Source organism: Panulirus ornatus, chromosome 16, assembly GCF_036320965.1.
Source record: "Panulirus ornatus isolate Po-2019 chromosome 16, ASM3632096v1, whole genome shotgun sequence".
Classification (NCBI taxonomy): domain Eukaryota; kingdom Metazoa; phylum Arthropoda; class Malacostraca; order Decapoda; family Palinuridae; genus Panulirus; species Panulirus ornatus.
The window spans coordinates 16,935,965-16,958,853 of NC_092239.1; the positions used below are offsets into that span (position 1 = coordinate 16,935,965).

The 22,889-nt window shown below is 41.0% G+C and overlaps 1 protein-coding gene across 7 annotated transcripts in view; it reads left to right on the forward strand.

Annotated features, from left to right (window-relative positions):
• The window catches only part of Camta (Calmodulin-binding transcription activator), a 1,164,029-nt gene that overhangs the window by 733,308 nt on the left and 407,832 nt on the right, over positions 1 to 22,889 (forward strand). For 6 of the 7 annotated variants that reach the window (XM_071671358.1, XM_071671359.1, XM_071671353.1 and 3 more), the window contains 4 exons: positions 14,029 to 14,100; positions 14,523 to 14,664; positions 15,243 to 15,289; positions 19,128 to 19,166. In XM_071671358.1, coding sequence (XP_071527459.1) covers positions 14,029 to 14,100; positions 14,523 to 14,664; positions 15,243 to 15,289; positions 19,128 to 19,166 — 300 coding nt within the window. The remainder of the gene's footprint in view (positions 1 to 14,028; positions 14,101 to 14,522; positions 14,665 to 15,242; positions 15,290 to 19,127; positions 19,167 to 22,889) is intronic. The other variant, XM_071671355.1, reaches the window with a different exon arrangement.

Sequence of the window (22,889 nt, forward strand, 5' to 3'; positions counted from 1 at the left end):
ATAAATGCTACATACAAATCCATTTGCTTTTCTAAGTATTTCTCCCATACATTCTTCAAAGCAAACACCTGATCCACACATCCTCTACCACTTCTGAAACCACACTGCTCTTCCCCAGTCTGATGCTCTGTACATACCATTACCCTCTCAATCAATACCCTCCCATATAATTTACCAGGAATACTCAACAAACTTATACCTCTGTAATTTGAGCACTCACTCTTATCCCCTTTGCCTTTGTACAATGGCACTATGCACGCATTCCGTCAATCCTCAGGCACCTCACCATGAGTCATACATACATTAAATAACCTTACCAACCAGTCAACAATATAGTCACCCCCTTTTTTAATAGATTCCACTGCAATACCATCCAAACCTGCTACCTTGCTGGCTTTCATCTTCCGCAAAGCTTTTACTACCTCCTCTCTGTTTACCAAATCATTTTTCCCTAACCCTTTCACTTTGCACAGCACCTCGACCAAAACACCCTATTTCTGCCACTCTGTCATCAAACACATTCAACAAATCTTCAAAATACTCACTCCATCTCCTTCTCACATCACCACTACTTGTTATCACCTCCCCATTAGCGCCATTCACTGAAGTTCCCATTTGCTCCCTTGTCTTACGCACTTTATTTACCTCCTTCCAGAACATCTTTTTTATTCTCCCTAAAATTTAATGATACTCTCTCACCCCAACTCTCATTTGCCCTCTTTTTCACCTCTTGCACCTTTCTCTTGACCTCCTGTCCCTTTCTTTTATACATCTCCCACTCAATTGCATCTTTTCCCTGCAAAAATCGTCCAAATGCCTCTCTCTTCTCTTTCACTAATAATCTTACTTCTTCATCCCACCACTCACTACCCTTTCTAATCAACCCACCTCCCACTCTTCTCATGCCACAAGCATCTTTTGCAAAATCCATCACTGATTCCCTAAATACATCCCATTCCTCTGCCACTCCCCTTACTTCCTTTGTTCTCACCTTTTTCCATTCTGTGCTCAGTCTCTCCTGGTACTTCCTCACACAAGTCTCCTTCCCAAGCTCACTTACTCTCACCACCCTCTTCACCCCAACATTCACTCTTCTTTTCTGAAAACCCATACAAATCTTCACCTTCGCCTCCACAAGATAATGATCAGACATCCCTCCAGTTGCACCTCTCAGCACATTAGCATCCAAAAGTCTCTTTCGCGCACCTGTCAATTAACATGTAATCCAATAATGCTCTCTGGCCATCTCTCCTACTTACATACATATACTTATGTATATCTCGCTTTTTAAACCAGGTATTCCCAATCACCAGTCCTTTTTCAGCACATAAATCTACAAGCTCTTCACCATTTCCATTTACATCACTGAACACCCCATGTATACCAATTGTTCCCTCAACTGCCACATTACTCACCTTTGCATTCAAATCACCCATCACTATTACCCGGTCTTGTGCATCAAAACCACTAACACACTCATTCAGCTGCTCCCAAAACACTTGCCTCTCAGGATCTTTCTTCTCATGCCCAGGTGCATATGCACCAATAATCAACCATCTCTCTCCGTCAACTTTCAGTTTTACCCATATTAATCGAGAATCTACTTTCTTACATTCTATCACATACTCCCACAACTCCTGTTTCAGGAGTACTGCTACTCCTTCCCTTGCTCTTGTCCTCTCACTAACCCCTGACTTTACTCCCAAGACATTCCCAAACCACTCTTCCCCTTTACCCTTGAGCTTCGTTTCACTCAGAGCCAAAACATCCAGGTTCCTTTCCTCAAACATACTGCCTATCTCTCCGTTTTTCACATCTTGTTTACATCCACGCACATTTAGACACCCCAATCTGAGTCTACGAGGAGGAAGAGCACTCCCCGCGTGACTCATTCTGTTTCCCATTTTTAGAAAGTTGAAATATGAGGAGGGGAGGATTACTGGCCCCCCGCTGCCATCCCCTCTAGTCACCTTCTACGACATGTGAGGAATGCGTAGGAAGTATTCTTTCACCCCTAGCCCCAGGGATAATTTTTTTTTTTTTTTTTTTTTTTTTTTTTTTTTTTTTTTTTGCTTTGTCGCTGTCTCCTGCGTTTGCGAGGTAGCGCAAGGAAACAGACGAAAGAAATGGCCCAACCCACCCCCATACACATGTATATACATACGTCCACATACGCAAATATACATACCTACACAGCTTTCCATGGTTTACCCCAGACGCTTCACATGCCCTGATTCAATCCACTGACAGCACGTCAACCCCGGTATACCACATCGATCCAATTCACTCTATTCCTTGCCGTCCTTTCACCCTCCTGCATGTTCAGGCCCCGATCACACAAAATCTTTTTCACTCGATCTTTCCACCTCCAATTTGGTCTCCCACTTCTCCTCGTTCCCTCCACCTCTGACACATATATCCTCTTGGTCAATCTTTCCTCACTCATTCTCTCCATGTGCCCAAACCATTTCAAAACACCCTCGTCTGCTCTCTCAACCACGCCCTTTTTATTTCCACACATCTCTCTTACCCTTACATTACTTACTCGATCAAACCACCTCACACCACACATTGTCCTCAAACATCTCATTTCCAGCACATCCATCCTCCTGCGCACAACTCTATCCATAGCCCACGCCTCGCAACCATACAATATTGTTGGAACCACTATTCCTTCAAACATAGCCATTTTTGCTTTCCGAGATAATGTTCTTGACTTCCAAACATTCTTCAAGGCTCCCAGGATTTTCGCCCCCTCCCCCACCCTATGATCCACTTCCGCTTCCATGGTTCCATCCGCTGCCAGATCCACTCCTAGATATCTAAAACACTTTACTTCCTCCAGTTTTTCTCCTTTCAAACTTACCTCCCAATTGACTTGACCCTCAACCCTACTGTACCTAATAACCTTGCTCTTATGCACATTTACTCTTAACTTTCTTCTTTCACACACTTTACCAAACTCAGTCACCAGCTTCTGCAGTTTCTCACATGAATCAGCCACCAGCGCTGTATCATCAGCGAACAACAACTGACTCACTTCCCAAGCTCTCTCATCCCCAACAGACTTCATACTTGCCCCTCTTTCCAAAACTCTTGCATTCACCTCCCTTACAACCCCATCCATAAACAAATTAAACAACCATGGAGACATCACACACCCCTACCGCAAACCTACATTCACTGAGAACCAATCACTTTGCTCTCTTCCTACACGTACACATGCCTTACATCCTCGATAAAAACTTTTCACTGCTTCTAACAACTTGCCTCCCACACCATATATTCTTAATACCTTCCACAGAGCATCTCTATCAACTCTATCATATGCCTTCTCCAGATCCATAAATGCTACATACAAATCCATTTGCTTTTCTAAGTATTTCTCACATACATTCTTCAGAGCAAACACCTGATCCACACATCCTCTACCACTTCTGAAACCACACTGCTCTTCCCCAATCTGATGCTCTGTACATGCCTTCACCCTCTCAATCAATACCCTCCCATATAATTTACCAGGAATACTCAACAAACTTATACCTCTGTAATTTGAGCACTCACTCTTATCCCCTTTGCCTTTGTACAATGGCACTATGCACACATTCCGCCAATCCTCAGGCACCTCACCATGAGTCATACATACATTAAATAACCTTACCAACCAGTCAATAATACAGTCACCCCCTTTTTAATAAATTCCACTGCAATACCATCCAAACCTGCTGCCTTGCCGGCTTTCATCTTCCGCAAAGCTTTTACTACCTCTTCTCTGTTTACCAAATCATTTTCCTTAACCCTCTCACTTTGCACACCACCTCGACCAAAACGCCCTATATCTGCCACTCTATCATCAAACACATTCAACAAACCTTCAAAATACTCACTCCATCTCCTTCTCACATCACCACTACTTGTTATCACCTCCCCATTTGCGCCCTTCACTGAAGTTCCCATTTGCTCCCTTGTCTTACGCACTTTATTTACCTCCTTCCAGAACATCTTTTTATTCTCCCTAAAATTTAATGATACTCTCTCACCCCAACTCTCATTTGCCCTCTTTTTCACCTCTTGCACCTTTCTCTTGACCTCCTGTCTCTTTCTTTTATACATCTCCCACTCAATTGCATTTTTTCCTTGCAAAAATCGTCCAAATGCCTCTCTCTTCTCTTTCACTAATAATCTTACTTCTTCATCCCACCACTCACTACCCTTTCTAATCAACCCACCTCCCACTCTTCTCATGCCACAAGCATCTTTTGCGCAATCCATTACTGATTCCCTAAATACATCCCATTCCTCCCCCACTCCCCTTACTTCCATTGTTCTCACCTTTTTCTATTCTGTACTCAGTCTCTCCTGGTACTTCCTCACACAAGTCTCCTTCCCAAGCTCACTTACTCTCACCACCCTCTTCACCCCAACATTCACTCTTCTTTTCTGAAAACCCATACATTATATATATATATATATATATATATATATATATATATATATATATATATATATATATATATATATATATATTTATATATGATCATCTTTCTTTTCATGCCCAGGTGCATATGCACCAATAATCACCCATCTTTCTCCATCCAATTTGTTTTACCCATATCAATCTAGAGTTTACTTTCTTACACTCTATCACATACTCCCACCACTCCTGTTTCAGGAGTAGTGCTACTCCTTCCCTTGCTCTTGTCCCTTCACTAACCCCTGACTTTACTCCCAAGACATTCCCAAACCACTCTTCCCCTTTACCCTTGAGCTTCATTTCACTCAGAGCCAAAACATCCAGGTTCCTTTCCTCTAATACTACCCATCTCTCCTTTTTTATCATCTTGGTTACATCCACATACATTTAGACACCCCAGTCTGAGCCTTCGAGGAGGATGAGCACTCCCCGTGTGACTCCTTCTTCTGTTTCCCCTTTTAGAAAGTTAAAATTCAAGGAGAGGAGGATTTCTATCCCCCCGCTTCCGTCCCCTTTAGTCGCCTTCTACAACATGTGAGGAATGCGTGTGTTAGTAGTTTTGATTTTCGAGACCGGGTTATAGTGATGGGTGATTTGAATGCAAAGGTGAGTAATGTGGCAGTTGAGGGAATAATTGGTGTACATGGGGTGTTCAATGTTGTAAATGGAAATGGTGAAGAGCGTGTAGATTTATTTGCTGAAAAAGGACTGGTGATTGGGAATACCTGGTTCAAAAAGAGAGATATACATAAGTATACTTATGTAAGTAGGAGAGATGGCCAGAGAGCGTTATTGGATAATGTGTAAATTGAAAGGCTTGTGAAAGAGAGACCTTTGGATGTTAATGTGCTGAGAGGTGCAACTGGAGGGATGTCTGATCATTATCTTGTGGAGGCGAAGGTGAAGATATGTAGAGGTTTTCAGAAAAGAAGAGAGTGGTGAGAGTAAGTGAGCTTGGGAAGGAGACTTGTGTGAGGAAGTACCAGGAGAGACTGAGTACAGAATGGAAAAAGGTGAGAACAAAGGAGGTAAGGGGAGTGGGGGAGGAATGGGTTGTATTTAGGGAAGCAGTGATGGCTTGCACAATAGATGCTTGTGGCATGAGAAGTGTGGGAGGTGGGCAGATTAGTAAGGATAGTGAGTGGTGGGATGAATAAGTAAGATTATTAGTGAAAGAGAAGAGAGAGGCATTTCAACGATTTTTGCAAGTGAGTGGGAGATGTATAAAAGAAAGAGGCAGGAGGTCAAGAGAAAGGTGGAAGAGGTGAAAAAGAGGGCAAATGAGAGTTGGAGTAAGAGAGTATCATTAAATTTTAGGGAGGATAAAAAGATGTTTTGGATGGAGGTAAATAAAGTGCGTAAGACAAAGGAACAAATGGGAACATCAGTGAAGGGGGCTAATGGGGAGGTGATAACCAGTACTAGTGATGTGAGAAGGAGATGGAGTGAGTATTTTGAAGGTTTGTTGAATGTGTTTGATGATAATAGTGGCAGATATAGGGTGTTTTGGGAGATGTGGTGTGCAAAGTGAGAGGGTTAGGGAGAATGATTTTGTAAACTGAGAAGAGGTAGTTAAAGCTATGAGGAAGATGAAAGCTGGCAAGGCAGCGGGTTTGGATGGTATTGCAGTGGAATTTATTAAAAAAGGGGGTGACTGTATTGTTGACTGGTTGGTAAGGTTAATTAATGTATGTATGACTCATGGTGAGGTGCCTGAAGATTGGCAGAATGCTTGCATAGTGCCATTGTACAAAGGCAAAGGGGATAGAAGTGAGTGCTCAAATTACAGAGGTGTAAGTTTGTTGAGTATTCCTGGGAAATTATATGGGAGGGTATTGATTTAGAGGGTGAAGGCATGTACAGAGCATCAGATTGGGGAAGAGCAGTGTGGTTTCAGAAGTGGTAGAGGATGTGTGGATCAGGTGTTTGCTTTGAAGAATGTATGTGAGAAATACTGAGAAAAGCAAATGGATTTGTATGTAGCGTTATGGATCTGGAGAAGGCATATGATAGAGTTGATAGAGATGCTCTGTGGAAGGTACTAAGAATATATGGTGTGGGAGACAAGTTGTTAGAAGCAGTGAAAAGCTTTTATGGAGGATGTAAGGCATGTGTACGAGTAGGAAGAGAGGAAAGTGATTGGTTCCCAGTGAATGTAGGTTTGCGGCAGGGGTGCGTGATGTCTCCATGGTTGTTTAATTTGTTAATGGATGGGGTAGTTAGGGAGGTGACTGCAAGAGTTTTGGAAAGAGGGGCAAGTATGCAGTCTGTTGTGGATGAGAGAGCTTGGGAAGTGAGTCAGTTGTTGTTTGCTGATGATACATCGCTGGTGGCTGATTCATGTGAGAAACTGTAGAAGCTGGTGACTGAGTTTGGTAAAGTGTGTGAAAGAAGAAAGCTGAGAGTAAATGTCAATAAGAGCAAGGTTATTAGGTACAGTAGGGTTGAGGGTCAAGTCAATTGGGAGGTAAGTTTGAATGGAGAAAAACTGGAGGAAGTGAAGTGTTTTAGATATCTGGGAGTGGATCTGGCAGCGGATGGAACCATGGAAGCGGAAATGAATCATAGGGTGGGGGAGGGGGCGAAAATTCTGGGAGCCTTGAAGAATGTGTGGAAATCGAGAACATAATCTCGGAAAGCAAAAATGGGTATGTTTGAAGGAATAGTGGTTCCAACAATGTTGTATGGTTGCGAGGCGTGGGCTATGGATAGAGTTGTGTGCAGGAGGGTGGATGTGCTGGAAATGAGATGTTTGAAGACAATATGTGGTGTGAGGTGGTTTGATTGAGTAAGTAATAATAGGGTAAGAGAGATGTGTGGTAATAAAAAAAGAATGTGGTTAAGAGAGCAGAAGAGAGTGTTTTGAAATGGTTTGGTCACATGGAGAGAATGAGTGAGGAAAGATTGACCAAGAGGATATATATGTCAGAGGTGGAGGGAATGAGAAGTGGGAGACCAAATTGGAGGTGGAAAGATGGAGTGAAAAAGATTTTGAGTGATTGGGGCCTGAACATGCAGGAGGGTGAAAGGCGTGCAAGGAATAGATAGAATTGGAACAATGTGGTATACCGGGGTCGACGTGCTGTCAATGGATTGAAACAGGGCATGTGAAGCATCTGGGGTAAACCGTGGAAAGTTCTGTGGGGCATAGATGTGGAAAGGGAGCTGTGGTTTCAGTGTATTATTACATGACAGCTAGAGACTGAGTGTGAACGAATGTGGCCTTTGTTGTCTTTTCCTAGTGCTACCTCGCTCACATGAGGGGGGAGGGGGTTGTTATTCCCTGTGTGGCGAGGTGGCAATGGGAATGAATAAAGGCAGACAGTATGACTTATGTACATGTGTATATATGTATATGTCTGTGTGTGTATATATATGTATACATTGAGTTGTATAGGTATGTATATTTCCGTGTGTGGACGTGTATGTATTTACATGTGTATGTGGGTGGGTTGGGCCATTCTTTCGTCTGCCCGAAACCACAGCTCCCCTTCCACATCCAGGCCCCACAGAACCTTCCAATGCCCACCCCATACGCCTCACACGCCCCAATTCATTCTATTGACAGCACGCTGACCCTGGTACACCACATCGATCCAACCCACTCCACTCCCCGCCCGCCCCTCACCCTCCTGCATGTTCAGGCCCCGATCACTCAAAATCCCCTTCACTCCATCCTTCCACCCCAAACCCGGGGTGTTTTCGTCGAGGTGGTGTGCAGGGTGGGAGGGTTGGGGAAAGTGATTTGGTGGACAGAGAGGGGGTAGTGGGAGCTTTGCGGAGGATGGGAGCCGGCAAGGCGGCGGGTTTGGATGGTATTGCAGTGGAATTTATTAAAAGGGGGGTGACTGTATTTTTGACTGGTTGGTGAGGTTGTTTAGTGTGTGTGTGATTCATAGTGGGGTGCCTGAGGATTGGCGGAATGCTTGCGTGGTGCCATTGTGCAGGGGCAAGGGGGGTAGGAGTGAGTGCTCAAATTACAGAGGTGTGGGTTTGTTGAGTGTTACTGGTAAGTTGTATGGGAGGGTGTTGATTGAGAGGGTGGGGGCATGTACAGGGCATCAGCATCAGATTGGAGAGGAGCAGTGTGGCTTCAGAGGTGGTGGAGGATGTGTGGATCAGGTGTTTGCTTTGAAGAATGTATGTGAGAAATGCTTGGAAAGGTAAATGGATTTGTGTATGGCATTTGTGGATCTGGAGAGGGTGTGTGATAGAGTTGATGGAGGTGCTCTGTGGAGGGTACTGGGAATATATGGTGTGGGAGGCAAGTTGTTGGAAGCAGTGAGGAGTTTTTGTCGGGGATGTGAGGCGTGTGTACGTGTAGGAAGGGGGGAAGGTGATTGGTTCTCGGTGAATGTAGGTTTGCGGCGGGGGTATGTGATGTCTCCATGGTTGTTTGGTTTGTTTGTGGATGGGGTTGTTGGGGAGGTGAATGCAAGAGGTTTGGAGAGAGGGGCAAGTATGCAGTCTGGTGGGGATGGAAGAGCTTGGGAAGTGAGTCAGTTGTTGTTTGCTGATGATGCAGCGCTGGTGGCTGGTTCATGTGAGAGGCTGCAGGGGCTGGTGACTGGGTTTGGTAAAGTGTGTGAAGGAGGAAAATTGGGAGTAAATGTGAATAAGAGCAAGGTTATTGGGTACATATATAATATATATAATAAAAATATATATATATTTTTATTATTATTTTGCTTTGTCGCTGTCTCCCGTGTTAGCAAGGTAGCGCAAGGAAACAGACGAAAGAATGGCCCAACCCGCCCACATACACATGTATATACATACACATCCACACACGCAAATATACATACCTATACATCTCAATGTACACATATATACACACACAGACATATACATATATACACATGTACATAATTCATACTGTTTGCCTTTATTTGTTCCCATCGCCACCTCGCCACGCATGGAATAACAACCCCCTCCCCCATCATGTGTGCGAGGTAGCGCTAGGAAAAGACCAAAGGCCCCATTCGTTCACACTCAGTCTCTAGCTGTCATGTAATAATGCACCGAAACCACAGCTCCCTTTCCACATCCAGGCTTCACACACTTTCCATGGTTTACCCCAGACGCTTCACATGCCCTGGTTCAATCCATTGACAGCACGTTGACCCCGGTATACCACATCATTCCAATTCACTCCATTCCTTGCACGCCTTTCACCCTCCTGTATGTTCAGGGCCTGATCACTCAAAATCTTTTTCACTCCATCTTTCCACCTCCAATTTGGTCTCCCACTTCTCCTCGTTCCCTCCACCTCTGACACATATATCCTCTTGGTCAATCTTTCCTCACTCATTCTCTCCATGTGACCAAACCATTTCAAAACACCCTCTTCTGCTCTCTCAACCACACTCTTTTTATTTCCACACATCTCTCTTACCCGTACATTACTTACTCGATCAAACCACCTCACACCACATATTGTCCTCAAACGTCTCATTTCCAGCACATCCACCCTCCTGCGCACAACTCTATCCATAGCCCAGGCCTCGCAACCATACAACATTGTTGGAACCACTATTCCTTCAAACATACCCATTTTTGCTTTCCGAGATAATGTTCTCGACTTCCAAACATTCTTCATGGCTCCCAGAATTTTCGCCCCCTCCCCCACCCTATGATTCACTTCAGCTTCCATGGTTCCATCCGCTGCCAGATCCACTCCCAGATATCTAAAACACTTTACTTCCTCCAATTTTTCTCCATTCAAACTTACCTCCCAATTGACTTGACCGTCAACCCTACTGTGCCTAATAACCTTGCTCTTATTCACATTTACTCTTAACTTTCTTCTTTCACACACTTTACCAAACTCAGTCACCAGTTTCTGCACTTTCTTACATGAATCAGCCACCAGCGCTGTATCATCAGCGAACAAAAACTGACTCACTTCCCAAGCTCTCTCATCCCCAACAGACTGCATACTTACCCCTCTTTCCAAAACTCTTGCATTTACCTCCCTAACAACCCCATCAATAAACAAATTAAACAACCATGGAGACATCACACACCCTGCCGCAAACCTACATTCACTGAGAACCAATCACTTTCCTCTCTTCCTACACGTACACATGCCTTACATCCTCGATAAAAACTTTTCACTGCTTCTAAGAACTTGCCTCCCACACCATATATTCTTAAGACTTTCCACAGAGCATCTCTATCAACTCTATCATATGCCTTCTCAGATCCATAAATGCTACATACAAATCCATTTGTTTTTCTAAGTATTTCTCAAATACATTCTTCAAAGCAAACACCTGATCCACACATCCTCTACCACTTCTGAAACCACACTGCTCTTCCCCAATCTGATGCTCTGTACATGCCTTCACCCTCTCAATCAACACCCTCCCATATAATTTACCAGGAATACTCAACAAACTTATACCTCTGTAATATGAGCACTCACTGTTATCCCCTTTGCCTTTTTACAATGGCACTATGCAAGCATTCCGCCAATCCTCAGGCACCTCACCATGAATCATACATACATTAAATAACCTTACCAACCAGTCAACAATACAGTCACCCACTTTTTTGATAAATTCCACTGCAATACCATCCAAACCTGCTGCCTTGCCGGCTTTCATCTTCCGTAAAGCTTTTACTACCTCTTCTCTATTTACCAAATCATTTTCCCTAACCCTCTCACTTTGCACAGCACCTCGACCAAAACACCCTATATCTGCCAGTCTATCGAGGCAATATATATTGCAGTGGAATTTATTAAAAAAGGGGGTGACTGTATTGTTGACTGGTTGGTAAGGTTATTTAATGTATGTATGACTCATGGTGAGGTGCCTGAGGATTGGCGGAATGCGTGCATAGTGCCATTGTATAAAGGCAAAGGGGATAAGAGTGAGTGCTCAAATTACAGAGGTATAAGTTTGTTGAGTATTCCTGGTAAATTATATGGGAGGGTATTGATTGAGAGGGTGAAGGCATGTACAGAGCATCAGATTGGGGAAGAGCAGTGTGGTTTCAGAAGTGGTAGAGGATGTGTGGATCAGGTGTTTGCTTTGAAGAATGTATGTGAGAAATACTTAGAAAAGCAAATGGATTTGTATGTAGCATTTATGGATCTGGAGAAGGCATATGATAGAGTTGATAGAGATGCACTGTGGAAGGTATTAAGAATATATGGTGTGGGAGGAAAGTTGTTAGAAGCAGTGAAAAGTTTTTATCGAGGATGTAAGGCATGTGTACGTGTAGGAAGAGAGGAAAGTGATTGGTTCTCAGTGAATGTAGGTTTGCGGCAGGGGTGTGTGATGTCTCCATGGTTGTTTAATTTGTTTATGGATGGGGTTGTTAGGGAGGTAAATGCAAGAGTTTTGGAAAGAGGGGCAAGTATGAAGTCTGTTGGGGATGAGAGAGCTTGGGAAGTGAGTCAGTTGTTGTTCGCTGATGACACAGCGCTGGTGGCTGCTTCATGTGTGAAATTGCAGAAGCTGGTGACTGAGTTTGGTAAAGTGTGTGGAAGAAGAAAGTTAAGAGTAAATGTGAATAAGAGCAAGGTTATTAGGTACAGTAGGGTTGACGGTCAAGTCAGTTGGGAGGTGAGTTTGAATGGAGAAAAACTGGAGGAAGTGAAGTGTTTTAGATATCTGGGAGTGGATCTGGCAGCGGATGGAACCATGGAAGCGGAAGTGGATCATAGGGTGGGGGAGGGGGCGAAAATTCTGGGGGCCTTGAAGAATGTGTGGAAGTCGAGAACATTATCTCGGAAAGCAAAAATGGGTATGTTTGAAGGAATAGTGGTTCCAACAATGTTGTATGGTTGCAAGGCGTGGGCTATGGATAGAGTTGTGCGCAGGAGGATGGATGTGCTGGAAATGAGATGTTCGAGGACAATGTGTGGTGTGAGGTGGTTTGATCGAGTGAGTAACGTAAGAGTAACAGAGATGTGTGGAGATAAAAAGAGCGTGGTTGAGAGAGCAGAAGAGGGTGTTTTGAAGTGGTTTGGGCACATGGAGAGGATGAGTGAGGAAAGATTGACCAAGAGGATATATGTGTCGGAGGTGGAGGGAACAAGGAGAAGAGGGAGACCAAATTGGAGGTGGAAAGATGGAGTGAAAAAGATTTTGTGTGATCGGGGCCTGAACATGCAGGAGGGTGAAAGGAGGGCAAGGAATAGAGTGAATTGGAGCGATGTGGTATACCGGGGCTGACGTGCTGTCAGTGGATTGAATCAAGGCATGTGAAGCGTCTGGGGTAAACCATGGAAAGCTGTGTAGGTATGTATATTTGCGTGTGTGGACGTATGTATATACATGTGTATGGGGGGGGGTTGGGCCATTTCTTTCGTCTGTTTCCTTGCGCTACCTCGCAAACGTGGGAGACAGCGACAAAGTATAAAAAAAAAAAAATATATATATATATATATATATATATATATATATATATATATGGGAGTGGATCTGGCAGCGGATGGAACCATAGAAGTGGAAGTGGATCGTAGGGTGGGGGAGGGGCGAAAATTCTGGTAGCCTTGAAGAATGTGTGGAAGTCGAGAACATTATCTCGGAAAGCAAAAATGGGTATGTTTGAAGGAATAGTGGTTCCAACAATGTTGTATGGTTGCAAGGCGTGGGCTATGGATAGAGTTGTGCGCAGGAGGATGGATGTGCTGGAAATGGGATGTTTGAGGACAATGTGTGGTGTGAGGTGGTTTGATCGAGTAAGTAACGTAAGGGTAAGAGAGGTGTGGAAATAAAAAGAGCATGGTTGAGAGAGCGGAATAGGGTGTTTTGAAATGTTTTGGGCACATGGACAGAATGAGTAAGGAAAGATTGACCAAGAGGATATATGTGTTGGGATGGAGGGAACGAGGAGAAGTGGGAGACCAAATTGGAGGTGGAAAGATGGAGTGAAAAAGATTTTGAGTGATCGGGGCCTGAACATGCAGGAGGGTGAAAGGAGGGCAAGGAATAGAGTGAATTGGATCGATGTGGTATACCGGGGTTGACGTGCTGTCAGTGGATTGAATCAGGGCATATGAAGCGTCTGGGGTAAACCATGGAAAGCTGTGTAGGTATGTATATATGCGTGTGTGGACGTGTATGTATATACATGTGTATGGGGGTGGGTTGGGCCATTTCTTTCATCTGTTTCCTTGCGCTACCTCGCAAACGCGGGAGACAGCGACAAAGCAAAAAAAGAATGGTGAATAGTAGGAAAGAAAGAAAGAAAGAAAGATATATATATATATATATGTATATATATATATCCCTGGGGATAGGGGAGAAAGAATACTTCCCACGTATTCCCTGCGTGTCGTAGAAGGCGACTAAAAGGGGAGGGAGCGGGGGGCTGGAAATCCTCCCCTCTCACTTTTTTTTTTAATTTTCCAAAAGAGGGAACAGAGAAGGGGCCCAGGTGAGGATATTCCCTCAATGGCCCAGTCCTCTGTTCTCAACGCTACCTCGCTAATGCGGGAAATGGCGAATAGTATGAAAGAAAGAAAATATATATATATATATATATATATATATATATATATATATATATATATATATATATTATTATTTTTTTTTCAGTGCATTTATGGTTGCTACGTTCACTCAGCCATCCTGCCAACCTTCCATCGACGGTGTTACTGGCTTTTGCAGGTAAGTGTTCCTCATGGCCCTTGGCCACAACTATCCCTACCAAGGACTTAGCTTGGTTCTGAACAGCCACACCCTTAGAGCTGGAACATTGACATATATCTCTCATTATTATAGCTCAGTCTTTGTTTTGTGAGAAAAATATGTGTATTCAGTGTGATTTTGTTTCTCCTATTATTGGTGATGTTTTATGGTCCAGTACTACCACAACTACTTTACAGGAATTTTTTCATGATTTTTGTCATATGATTAAGTACAGTTTATTACATAATATTCAATGTAGCTACTTGCAGTTGTACGACGTCTTCCCAATGATATATGAAACTTCGCAAACAAATCTTATAGATGACTTGTGAGGTAGTGAAGTGTGGGTGAGCGTCAGCTGCTGGCAAGGAAGATAAGTAACTATGCACGTTATGCCGCAGAACCCGGACATCGTGCTGGTGCACTACCTGAACGTTCCCTACCCAGATGACAACAAGCTGGTTATGGCCTCCAGCATCTCCCTCTGGGCAGACAAGAAGGAATGGACCAAGGAGGAACTTATTAGCCAGCTTAAGCCCATGTGTCAGTAGGAGCTCACTTTAACTACAACTTACACCATTATATAACTCCAAGGACTGTACTCTAGAAATGCACTTTAGTTAAGCTATAATTCATGAGTCGAGACTCCAAAGCTAGGCGCCTTTCGTTTATAGTCATGTTGTTCCAATTGCTTCCACTCATGAATATATGAACGCTTCTGTAGCAAGTGTTTAGGATTATATTGGGTGTAAACTAAGCACAAGAGCAACATTGAACATATTCAGCGTATAGTTTCATAGTACTGACTCGTGAGATTATCCCTTTGCTTCAGTGTGTTTCCTGAGTATGGCTCTGAAGCCATTGTGTAACTCTAAATATACAGTGTATTAATTACATCAGTCTCAAAACTTATTTTGATTCACAAGAATGCATTAAGTAGTTTAGAAGTGTGAATTTTTCCAAACAATTAATAATCACTTGTATTTGTAATTTACAAATGCTTGTTTTTATTTTCTAAGTTTGATAGATGATTAGACTTATTACTTAAGTACGCTAAAAGATTAAAGTGTACGGGAGTGTTGTTGGAGTGTACTGAGCTTCTTCTACCCTGGCTTCCGCAGTCTTCAGCGAGGATGAGCCGGACCTCAACAACGAACTTGAGATATCGGTAAATATGTTTTGCCTTACCTGTGTGAAGTGTACATTGTTCAGAGTACTGTGGAGTGAAACACAGTGGCTATTGTATCTAGAGGAACTTTAGGATGCCTACTTACTGGGCGTGAGAGATAATGCTGACTACAGTATACAGTACTACTTATGTATTTTATGTGTATTTAGAGTAGTTTTGAACAAGTTATGGTTAATGATTCACTATGATTTTAGTAAGCAAGAATGCATTCCTTCACATTCATTTTCATACTTTAAGTTGCCTTCTCAGTGAAAAGGAAGGCTACAGTGCATTTTAAGTGTAGCTTGCTGTGAGTTGGTTATTATTGTCAGTAGACCCAAGATTAATTCCACCTTCTCACTCGGCAACGCTTCACTCCACACGGTGAAAAGATAATAATTAGTTAATCATGAAAGATAATAATTAGTTAATCACTTACTCAAATGCCTTGATTAAAATGTTTGGTTATTACTTCATTTCTTTTTTCAAAATTTTACAGTATTGCAACAAAGTTCATGTTCTCTTTCTTTAGACAGATTGTACAGTCCCATAGCGCACTTAGTGCCTATAACCGAGAGTAAAGGTACCCCCTTGTAAAAACTTCCATGGCGCACTTAATACCTATAACCGAGAGTCGAGGTTTCCCTTAGTAAAAACTTAAGCTAAGTTTAGCTCCAGCCATCTATCAAGATTTTTAATTTGATTTTTAACCTGCTTTATAATTGATTAGAGGCTGTTGAGGAAGGACAGTATCAACTTAAAAAAAAGATGATAACTTGTACCAGATTATTGTGGAAGGCTTATTATTACTATCATTATGTGTTATTCATATTATACAGTATTTTAACTATTATTATTATTATTATTATTATTATTATTATTATTATTATTATTACTATCATTATCATTATTACAGGCTGTTGGATTTTAAGTTACCTGTATTTGTAACATACTGGGGATAGAATGATAAGCTGGCTTTGATGAAAAAAAGGTCATCTTTCCAATGTCAAGCACCATTAGCCTCTGCATAGCTGTATGTACTTACCCATAAAGTAACAGCTACTCATTGCAGAAAATAGAAATTGGCTTTCAGCTCTCATGTATTTCATGAACTATGCTTACACTGAATGATAAAGCTCCTTATTGAGTATAGAGACTGGTATTGTAATTATGGGAAGAGAGTACGGAGGATGGGTGCTTGGACATTTCAGGGAGAGCTATGAAATATAACCTATGCAATTTTCCATATCTTTATTAAAAAGCTACAAGGTTTTGTATTGAGTCAACTCAAAAAATTATTAAAATTTTTTTGATTTAAGCAAAGACTTTAGATCATAGACTTTGCTAAGGTGCAACAGACATTAGGACCTTTTATAAGCTGGTGCATTTATAGATATTACCTTTATCTTGCTCTAATACTTAAATCTTTCATAAAACTTGAATGGATGCTAAAGCCACTTTAACACAACTGAATATTTAAAGTTCTAGCTTGACTCTTTTTCAGCCCAGAAGGGTGGTTTTGCATTTAACTTGAAAGCATTGTGGTTAGAATTATCTTTTGAGCCATGGTTATGTGTACACTGTTAGTTGTGTTCTCTCTCACTTCTCAGCCTAACATTATCTTACATGGTAAATGTGCTTATGTCTCTCAAGTATTAAATACCTAAGTATGTCTGCTAAAGTAAATTTCCTTTTACAGCACGAGTTAGCTAGCTACGTCTAACCTGCAAACTTAAGTGTGTGGTAAACTGCTAAGTGAATAGTACTTTTGGCTCACATTGCTAAGTTAATAGTGTTCTTGGCTCACATGTAGTAGATTTAAAAGTAGGATGCAGTAACGTGAATGAATTCAGGTTCTTGATTATGTGAAAATCCTGAATTTGAAGGAATACCAGTTGTTGTTGTAGGATCCTTGAGGCTCATATAAGCTGTAAAGGTCTGGATATAAGTTCTTATGATGCTGTAGTAAGATATGAAAGTTATTGAGGTACATATGAGATGATTAGGTTTATATAAGGGCTAAGTAGGATAAAGTTATATAAATGCACAGTAACATATAGCAAAATGCTTTATGAGTAAAGTAAATGTTTAGATAATACTAGTTTGAGGTTCAGGTAATATGATGATAATTCATTGAAGCTCAGATAAGATATGAAGAAAGCTGCTTGAGTTTTATGTAGGATACTGAAGGTAATACAAATTGCAGGCAGGCTTTGGAACCTAACAAAAGGATCAGGTAGGATATTGTGTATCTTTATGAGCCTCAGGATGGTGGATGCATGAGCATTGTTTTAGTCATGGAAATTAAGGAATATCTGGTTACATAAGGGTGATTGCCAGAAGCACTAGTGGGATAATGATATTTAAATAGAGTAATGAATAAGAAGATGATGAAAAAGTTGCTGGAGATTACATGGGGCTCAGATAGGAAAATGAGGGTAACAGTTAGCTTACGTAAGGCTTAGGCAGGATATGAGGGTTATGCAAGTCACTTGTCGAATATTGAATATGGTAAGATACAGAAGATTGTTACACTTGATTCTCTCTAGAAAAGAAGAGACACTAAGGCTCAAATCCAGGTAGAGATAGGAAAGCAAGTTTTCATGAACTTCAGACAGGATATTAAGAAAGTTTTGAGGGAAAGTGGGAGCCTTGTAGAACACCAGACTTACACAGCCAGAATTCTGAAGGTCTTGTATGCTGAGGATGAAAAATGTAAGAGATTGTGCACACTCAGGCTCGGTAACATAAATTGCAAAATCCGTTCAAGGCTTATTTTTCAGTTACTCAATTTTCTATTGTTTGTACAGTTTCACATTTACTCAAATATAAGAAGCAGCAAAGCATAGCAGTTTGTGAAGATTAAGACTTGAGAAAGACAAGCTGTAAGATAAAGTGCTGACTAAACTGAACTTCATTAAATGTAGATAGTGATAACTAGTTATAGACTTACTTTGGTGGATGATTAGATGTATGTGGTTAATGCTTTCTTTTTCATATGCACAAGATTCCACTTATGAAGATCTGTAGATATACTAAGTATTTTGTTGATATGATCTTTCAGAACTAATGCATACTAATGCAAAATACTGAAGCTTTATTATGATGTGGGATCTTTGTAGGTATGATTGTCTGTGAATTTCATTATAAGCCTTGAACAGTTTTTTGTAAAGCTTTGGGCTGTCTTTGTGTCGAGCCATGGTCTCCCAGGGCAGACTTTGGGTGGAGGGAGGGAAAGAATGCAATGTATGTAATTCATTAGTTACTATAGTAACACAAGAAAATTACAGTCTATAAAACTATTAGGATTTTGTCAGATTTCCACCATAGATTCTTATCACTTATTCTAATGAAGCATCTGTTTACATTATCAATTAGTATAATGATGTAATTTATGAAAGATATTTAGTTTATTCTGTTCACACTGTGCAGAAATCTACATCCCTCCCTCCCCATATGAACAGTTTTGAATGTGATATATACAGTAAATAGGCTGTGCTGGTGTCTAGTTATGCCTTACTTATCGACTCTTTGCTCTCTTAGGATTAACTGGTCTCATCTGTGCAGATGAACTATTTTGCAACTCTGTAGTGGCCTTCTTTAATTGGGGCAGAGTCAAGGGGGATATTGATTTTTCATACAAGCAGTTGATAATTTTGTATACTGAATTAGATTCCCTTGTTATGAAGTTCCCTTGTTGTCTTTTTAAATTTTAAAACTGTCTGGTTGCATGCAAATGATAAACACCCCAAAAGCAGTTAGCTGACTTGCCCAGACTCCCCCTTGAGTGTGCTCTGTGATCCCAGTATTGGTGTTGAGTGTTTCCATGTTCTTTTAGCCTTCATGTGGAGGTCGGGTGTACAGCCAGATCAGCAAGGTTAGTCCCTTATGCATCCTCTTCCTCTTGCCTCTGTTATCATGGTTTACCTTTGCTTTGACCTCAGACAGACTCCCACCAAAATTTGAATTGCACTTCTATCCAAAGATATAACCAAAGAATGTTTTGCTTTTGTCTATAAATCTAATATTTTTGGGGACAAAAAAAATGTGGGCAACTTCAGCTGTAGGTAAAAGTGCCACTGAAGTTGAATTAAAAGATTAATTTTGATGGAATTTTCAACATTAATTGTTTCAAGAAATGTGTATAGGAGTGCATAGCATCCAGGAGAGGCTTGAAGTGACAGCTTGAAAATGTAACAGCTTATCATCATGTGGCTTGGTGGAAGTACTGATTCCTTTTTAATGGTAAAGGCTTTTCAATTCCCATTTTATCATTTTTGTTACACTTCAAGATTTTAGTTTCCTGTAAATGATGACCATGAAATTGCAGGTACACAGTGCACACTTTTCTTTTAAGAATTTGGGTCATATTTCAAGTAGAGCCATGGATCATCTGTACAGTTAACTTTGGAGAGGAAGAGAGCAAATATTATTCTTATTTTATGAAAAGCAAGAAAGAAAACATGCTAAAATATATGCCATTACCATTAATATCCATGGTCTGTAAACTTCAGAAAGAGATGATCAGAATACTTATGAATGAATACTTGCAGAGGATGAACTAATAATTGAGAAGAAGCAGTGTCCTAGAGGGGTGACGTTGTTCATTTAAAATCTAATGAAGTTCTTTGATAGATTGAACACTAGCCTACAAGAAAAAAAATTAGCAGACTAAGTGTTTTTGGACTGTCAGATGTTTGACACTTTGTCAGTGAAGGCTATGAAAGAACTAGATCAGTGAGAGGGATCCCTCCATACATAGAAAATTATTTTTGCAAAAAAGCATAGAGGAAATATCATAGGTACCTATTTGCTCTTGTTAAAAGTAACCAGTGGTGTGATTACTCAGTCTTGAGGGCGCTGCATTTTCTGATTGTTGTAAATTATTTGCCTGAAGAACTGATGTAATACTCTACTGTTTCTGGATAATAATGAATTTATGAAGAGAGAAATGGAGACAATGCCCTGAGATACTTAGGCTCAAGAATCAGTCAGTTACAGGAGTGATGAAATTCAATCCAGCCAAATGATGATGATTTTGGGACAGTGAATGAAGGCCAGACATAATTGTTAAAATTGTCTTCAGTTGTACTGACAAAGAAATGTTCTGAGAAATATTCACTGTTTATTAGACCCAAATTAAAGTATGCATTGACAAATTGGTTTCTGTACTTAAGAAGGTTTGGGGGCCTGAGGAGCTCATGAAGGAGGATGTGAGGCATGCAAGGGATATCTCAGAAGATGATGTGCTGAGAGTGGGCTGAATCAGGGATTATGAAGCAGGTGGGGGAACCACAGAGAGATCTGTGGGGCCTGGTTTTGGATTAGGGGGCAGTCTTTGGTGCATTATACATGACAGCAAGAGAGTGGATGTGATTGAATGAGGTCATTTTTTGTCTGTCTGTAGGAAATTAATAGGTATACTTGATTAGGCATAGTGGTAGGCTATAGAATATCTGTATGGAGTAAAAAACTGAGCTGTGAATAAAGTTTACCTGCCATAGACTTGTGCACACAAAAAGAAAGGACTTTGTTGGATGGGGCATGATTACAACTTTCTAGTTCACAATTTGAGTTGCTTTTATTGAAAAGTAGTAAGGGTCATTCCTTTGAATAATGAGGAACCAGTCAACTAGAGGATACAATGAGAAACGAACCAAGAGAAAATTAAAATTATAGGCTAGTTTTATCGACAAGCACAGTCTTTCAGTTGCTGAGAAGAAATAATGAAAGATACTCTGAGTGCAAATGGATGAGTTATTGCGAAAGAAGAACCGCTAAAGGGAAAGATAAATCTGATTGACAGGAATAAGTTATTATATCGTCATCTGTGGATTGATATAAAGTAAGTGCAAGCCTCGATGAAAAATAAATTGATGGAGTGTATCTTTTTAGTTAATTATAAGAAGGTATCTGAGAATGTTCTATACAGAAATTTGATAATAAAACAAGATATCCAGGTATGTATGTATAACAGACAATTACCTTTGCTGGTTTGAAAAATACCCAGCTGAAGGAAAACAAAGGACACATCAGAGGTGCCCTTTCAAACTAGGTAAAAGTAACTAATGGTTCACTGTGGTTGTCATGGTATTGCAGTTATTTCTGACTATGTAAGTGACATGCCAAAACTTGAATCATGGCATTCTGTGTTTTTTCATGAAGCTAATCTCTTATAAGAAATAGAGAGTATTTGGAGTTGCAGCAACCTACAAAGAGGCCAAGACAGGCTCCAGTTTTATTTAGATACATAGTGAAATTCAACCCATCCAAATGCAGCAAAGTAAGGAAAATGGCACAATCTGTAAAATGTCTGAATTATTTCCATCATCTTCCTGGAGACAGTGGAAATCTTTATGTGAAAAGAGACTTAAAGGGTGATATAGTATTCTGCATAGGTTGGCATAGTATCCTCATTATCACCACAACATCATATTAGATTTGAAAAAGAATAGACATGTGGTCTTCAGTCTAGAATTCCTTTGTTTGCTTGAATCATATGTTCAGAGAAATATTTTCATCTTATAACTAAATTAAGCAAGGGGGAGATAAGTGAGTAATTGAACTACAGAGGCATTTGTTTGTTGATTGTAACTGATAAGATATATAAGAGAGAGATACAGAGATATAGGTTTGTTGATTGTACCTAGTAAGGTATATGGGAGAGTGGTGACTGAGAGGTTGAAGGCATATGCAGAGCATCAGACTGAAGAGAAATAATGTGGTTTCAGGAGTGTTGAGGGGTGTGTGGATGAGGTGTGTGCTTTAAAGAATGTTTATGAGAAATACAATCCCTGGGGATAGGGGAGAAAGAATACTTCCCCCATATTCCCTGCGTGTCTTAGAAGGCGACTAAAAGGGAAGTGAGTGAGGGGCTGGAAATCCTCCCCTGTCATTTTTAATTTTTCAAAAGAAGGAACAGAGAAGGGGGCCAAGTGAGGATATTCCCTCAAAGGCTCAGTCCTCTGTTCTCAACGCTACCTCGCTAATGCAGGAAATGGCGAATAGTATGAAAATAAAACTTAGAGAAAGAGAACCATTTGTATATGGCATTTGTGGACTAGATGATTGTACGATAGGGTTGATAGTTTTGCCATGTGAAAGGTCTTGCAAATATATGGTGTGGGAGGATAGCTACCTGAAACAATGAAAAGTTTTCATCAAGAATGTAGGGTGTGTGTGTGTGTGAGTAGGTAGAGAGGAGGATGAGTGGTTCTAGATGGTGTGCGATGTCATTATGGGTGTTTAATTTGTTTTTTGGATGGGATGATGAGGGAGGTAAATGGAAGGGTCTTGAAGAGAGTACTGAGTATTTATTATTTAGACGGTGAGGGGGCCTAGGAAGTGTGTCAGTTGCTGTTTGCTGATGACACATCACTGCTAGCAAATTCAAGTGTGACACTGCTGAAGTTATTGACTGAATTTGAGAGAGTGTGGAAACAAAAGCATTTTTTTTTTTTTTTTTTGCTTTGTCGCTGTCTCCCGCGTTTGCGAGGTAGCACAAGGAAACAGACGAAAGAAATGGCCCAACCCACCCCCATACACATGTATATACATACGTCCACACACGCAAATATACATACCTACACAGCTTTCCATG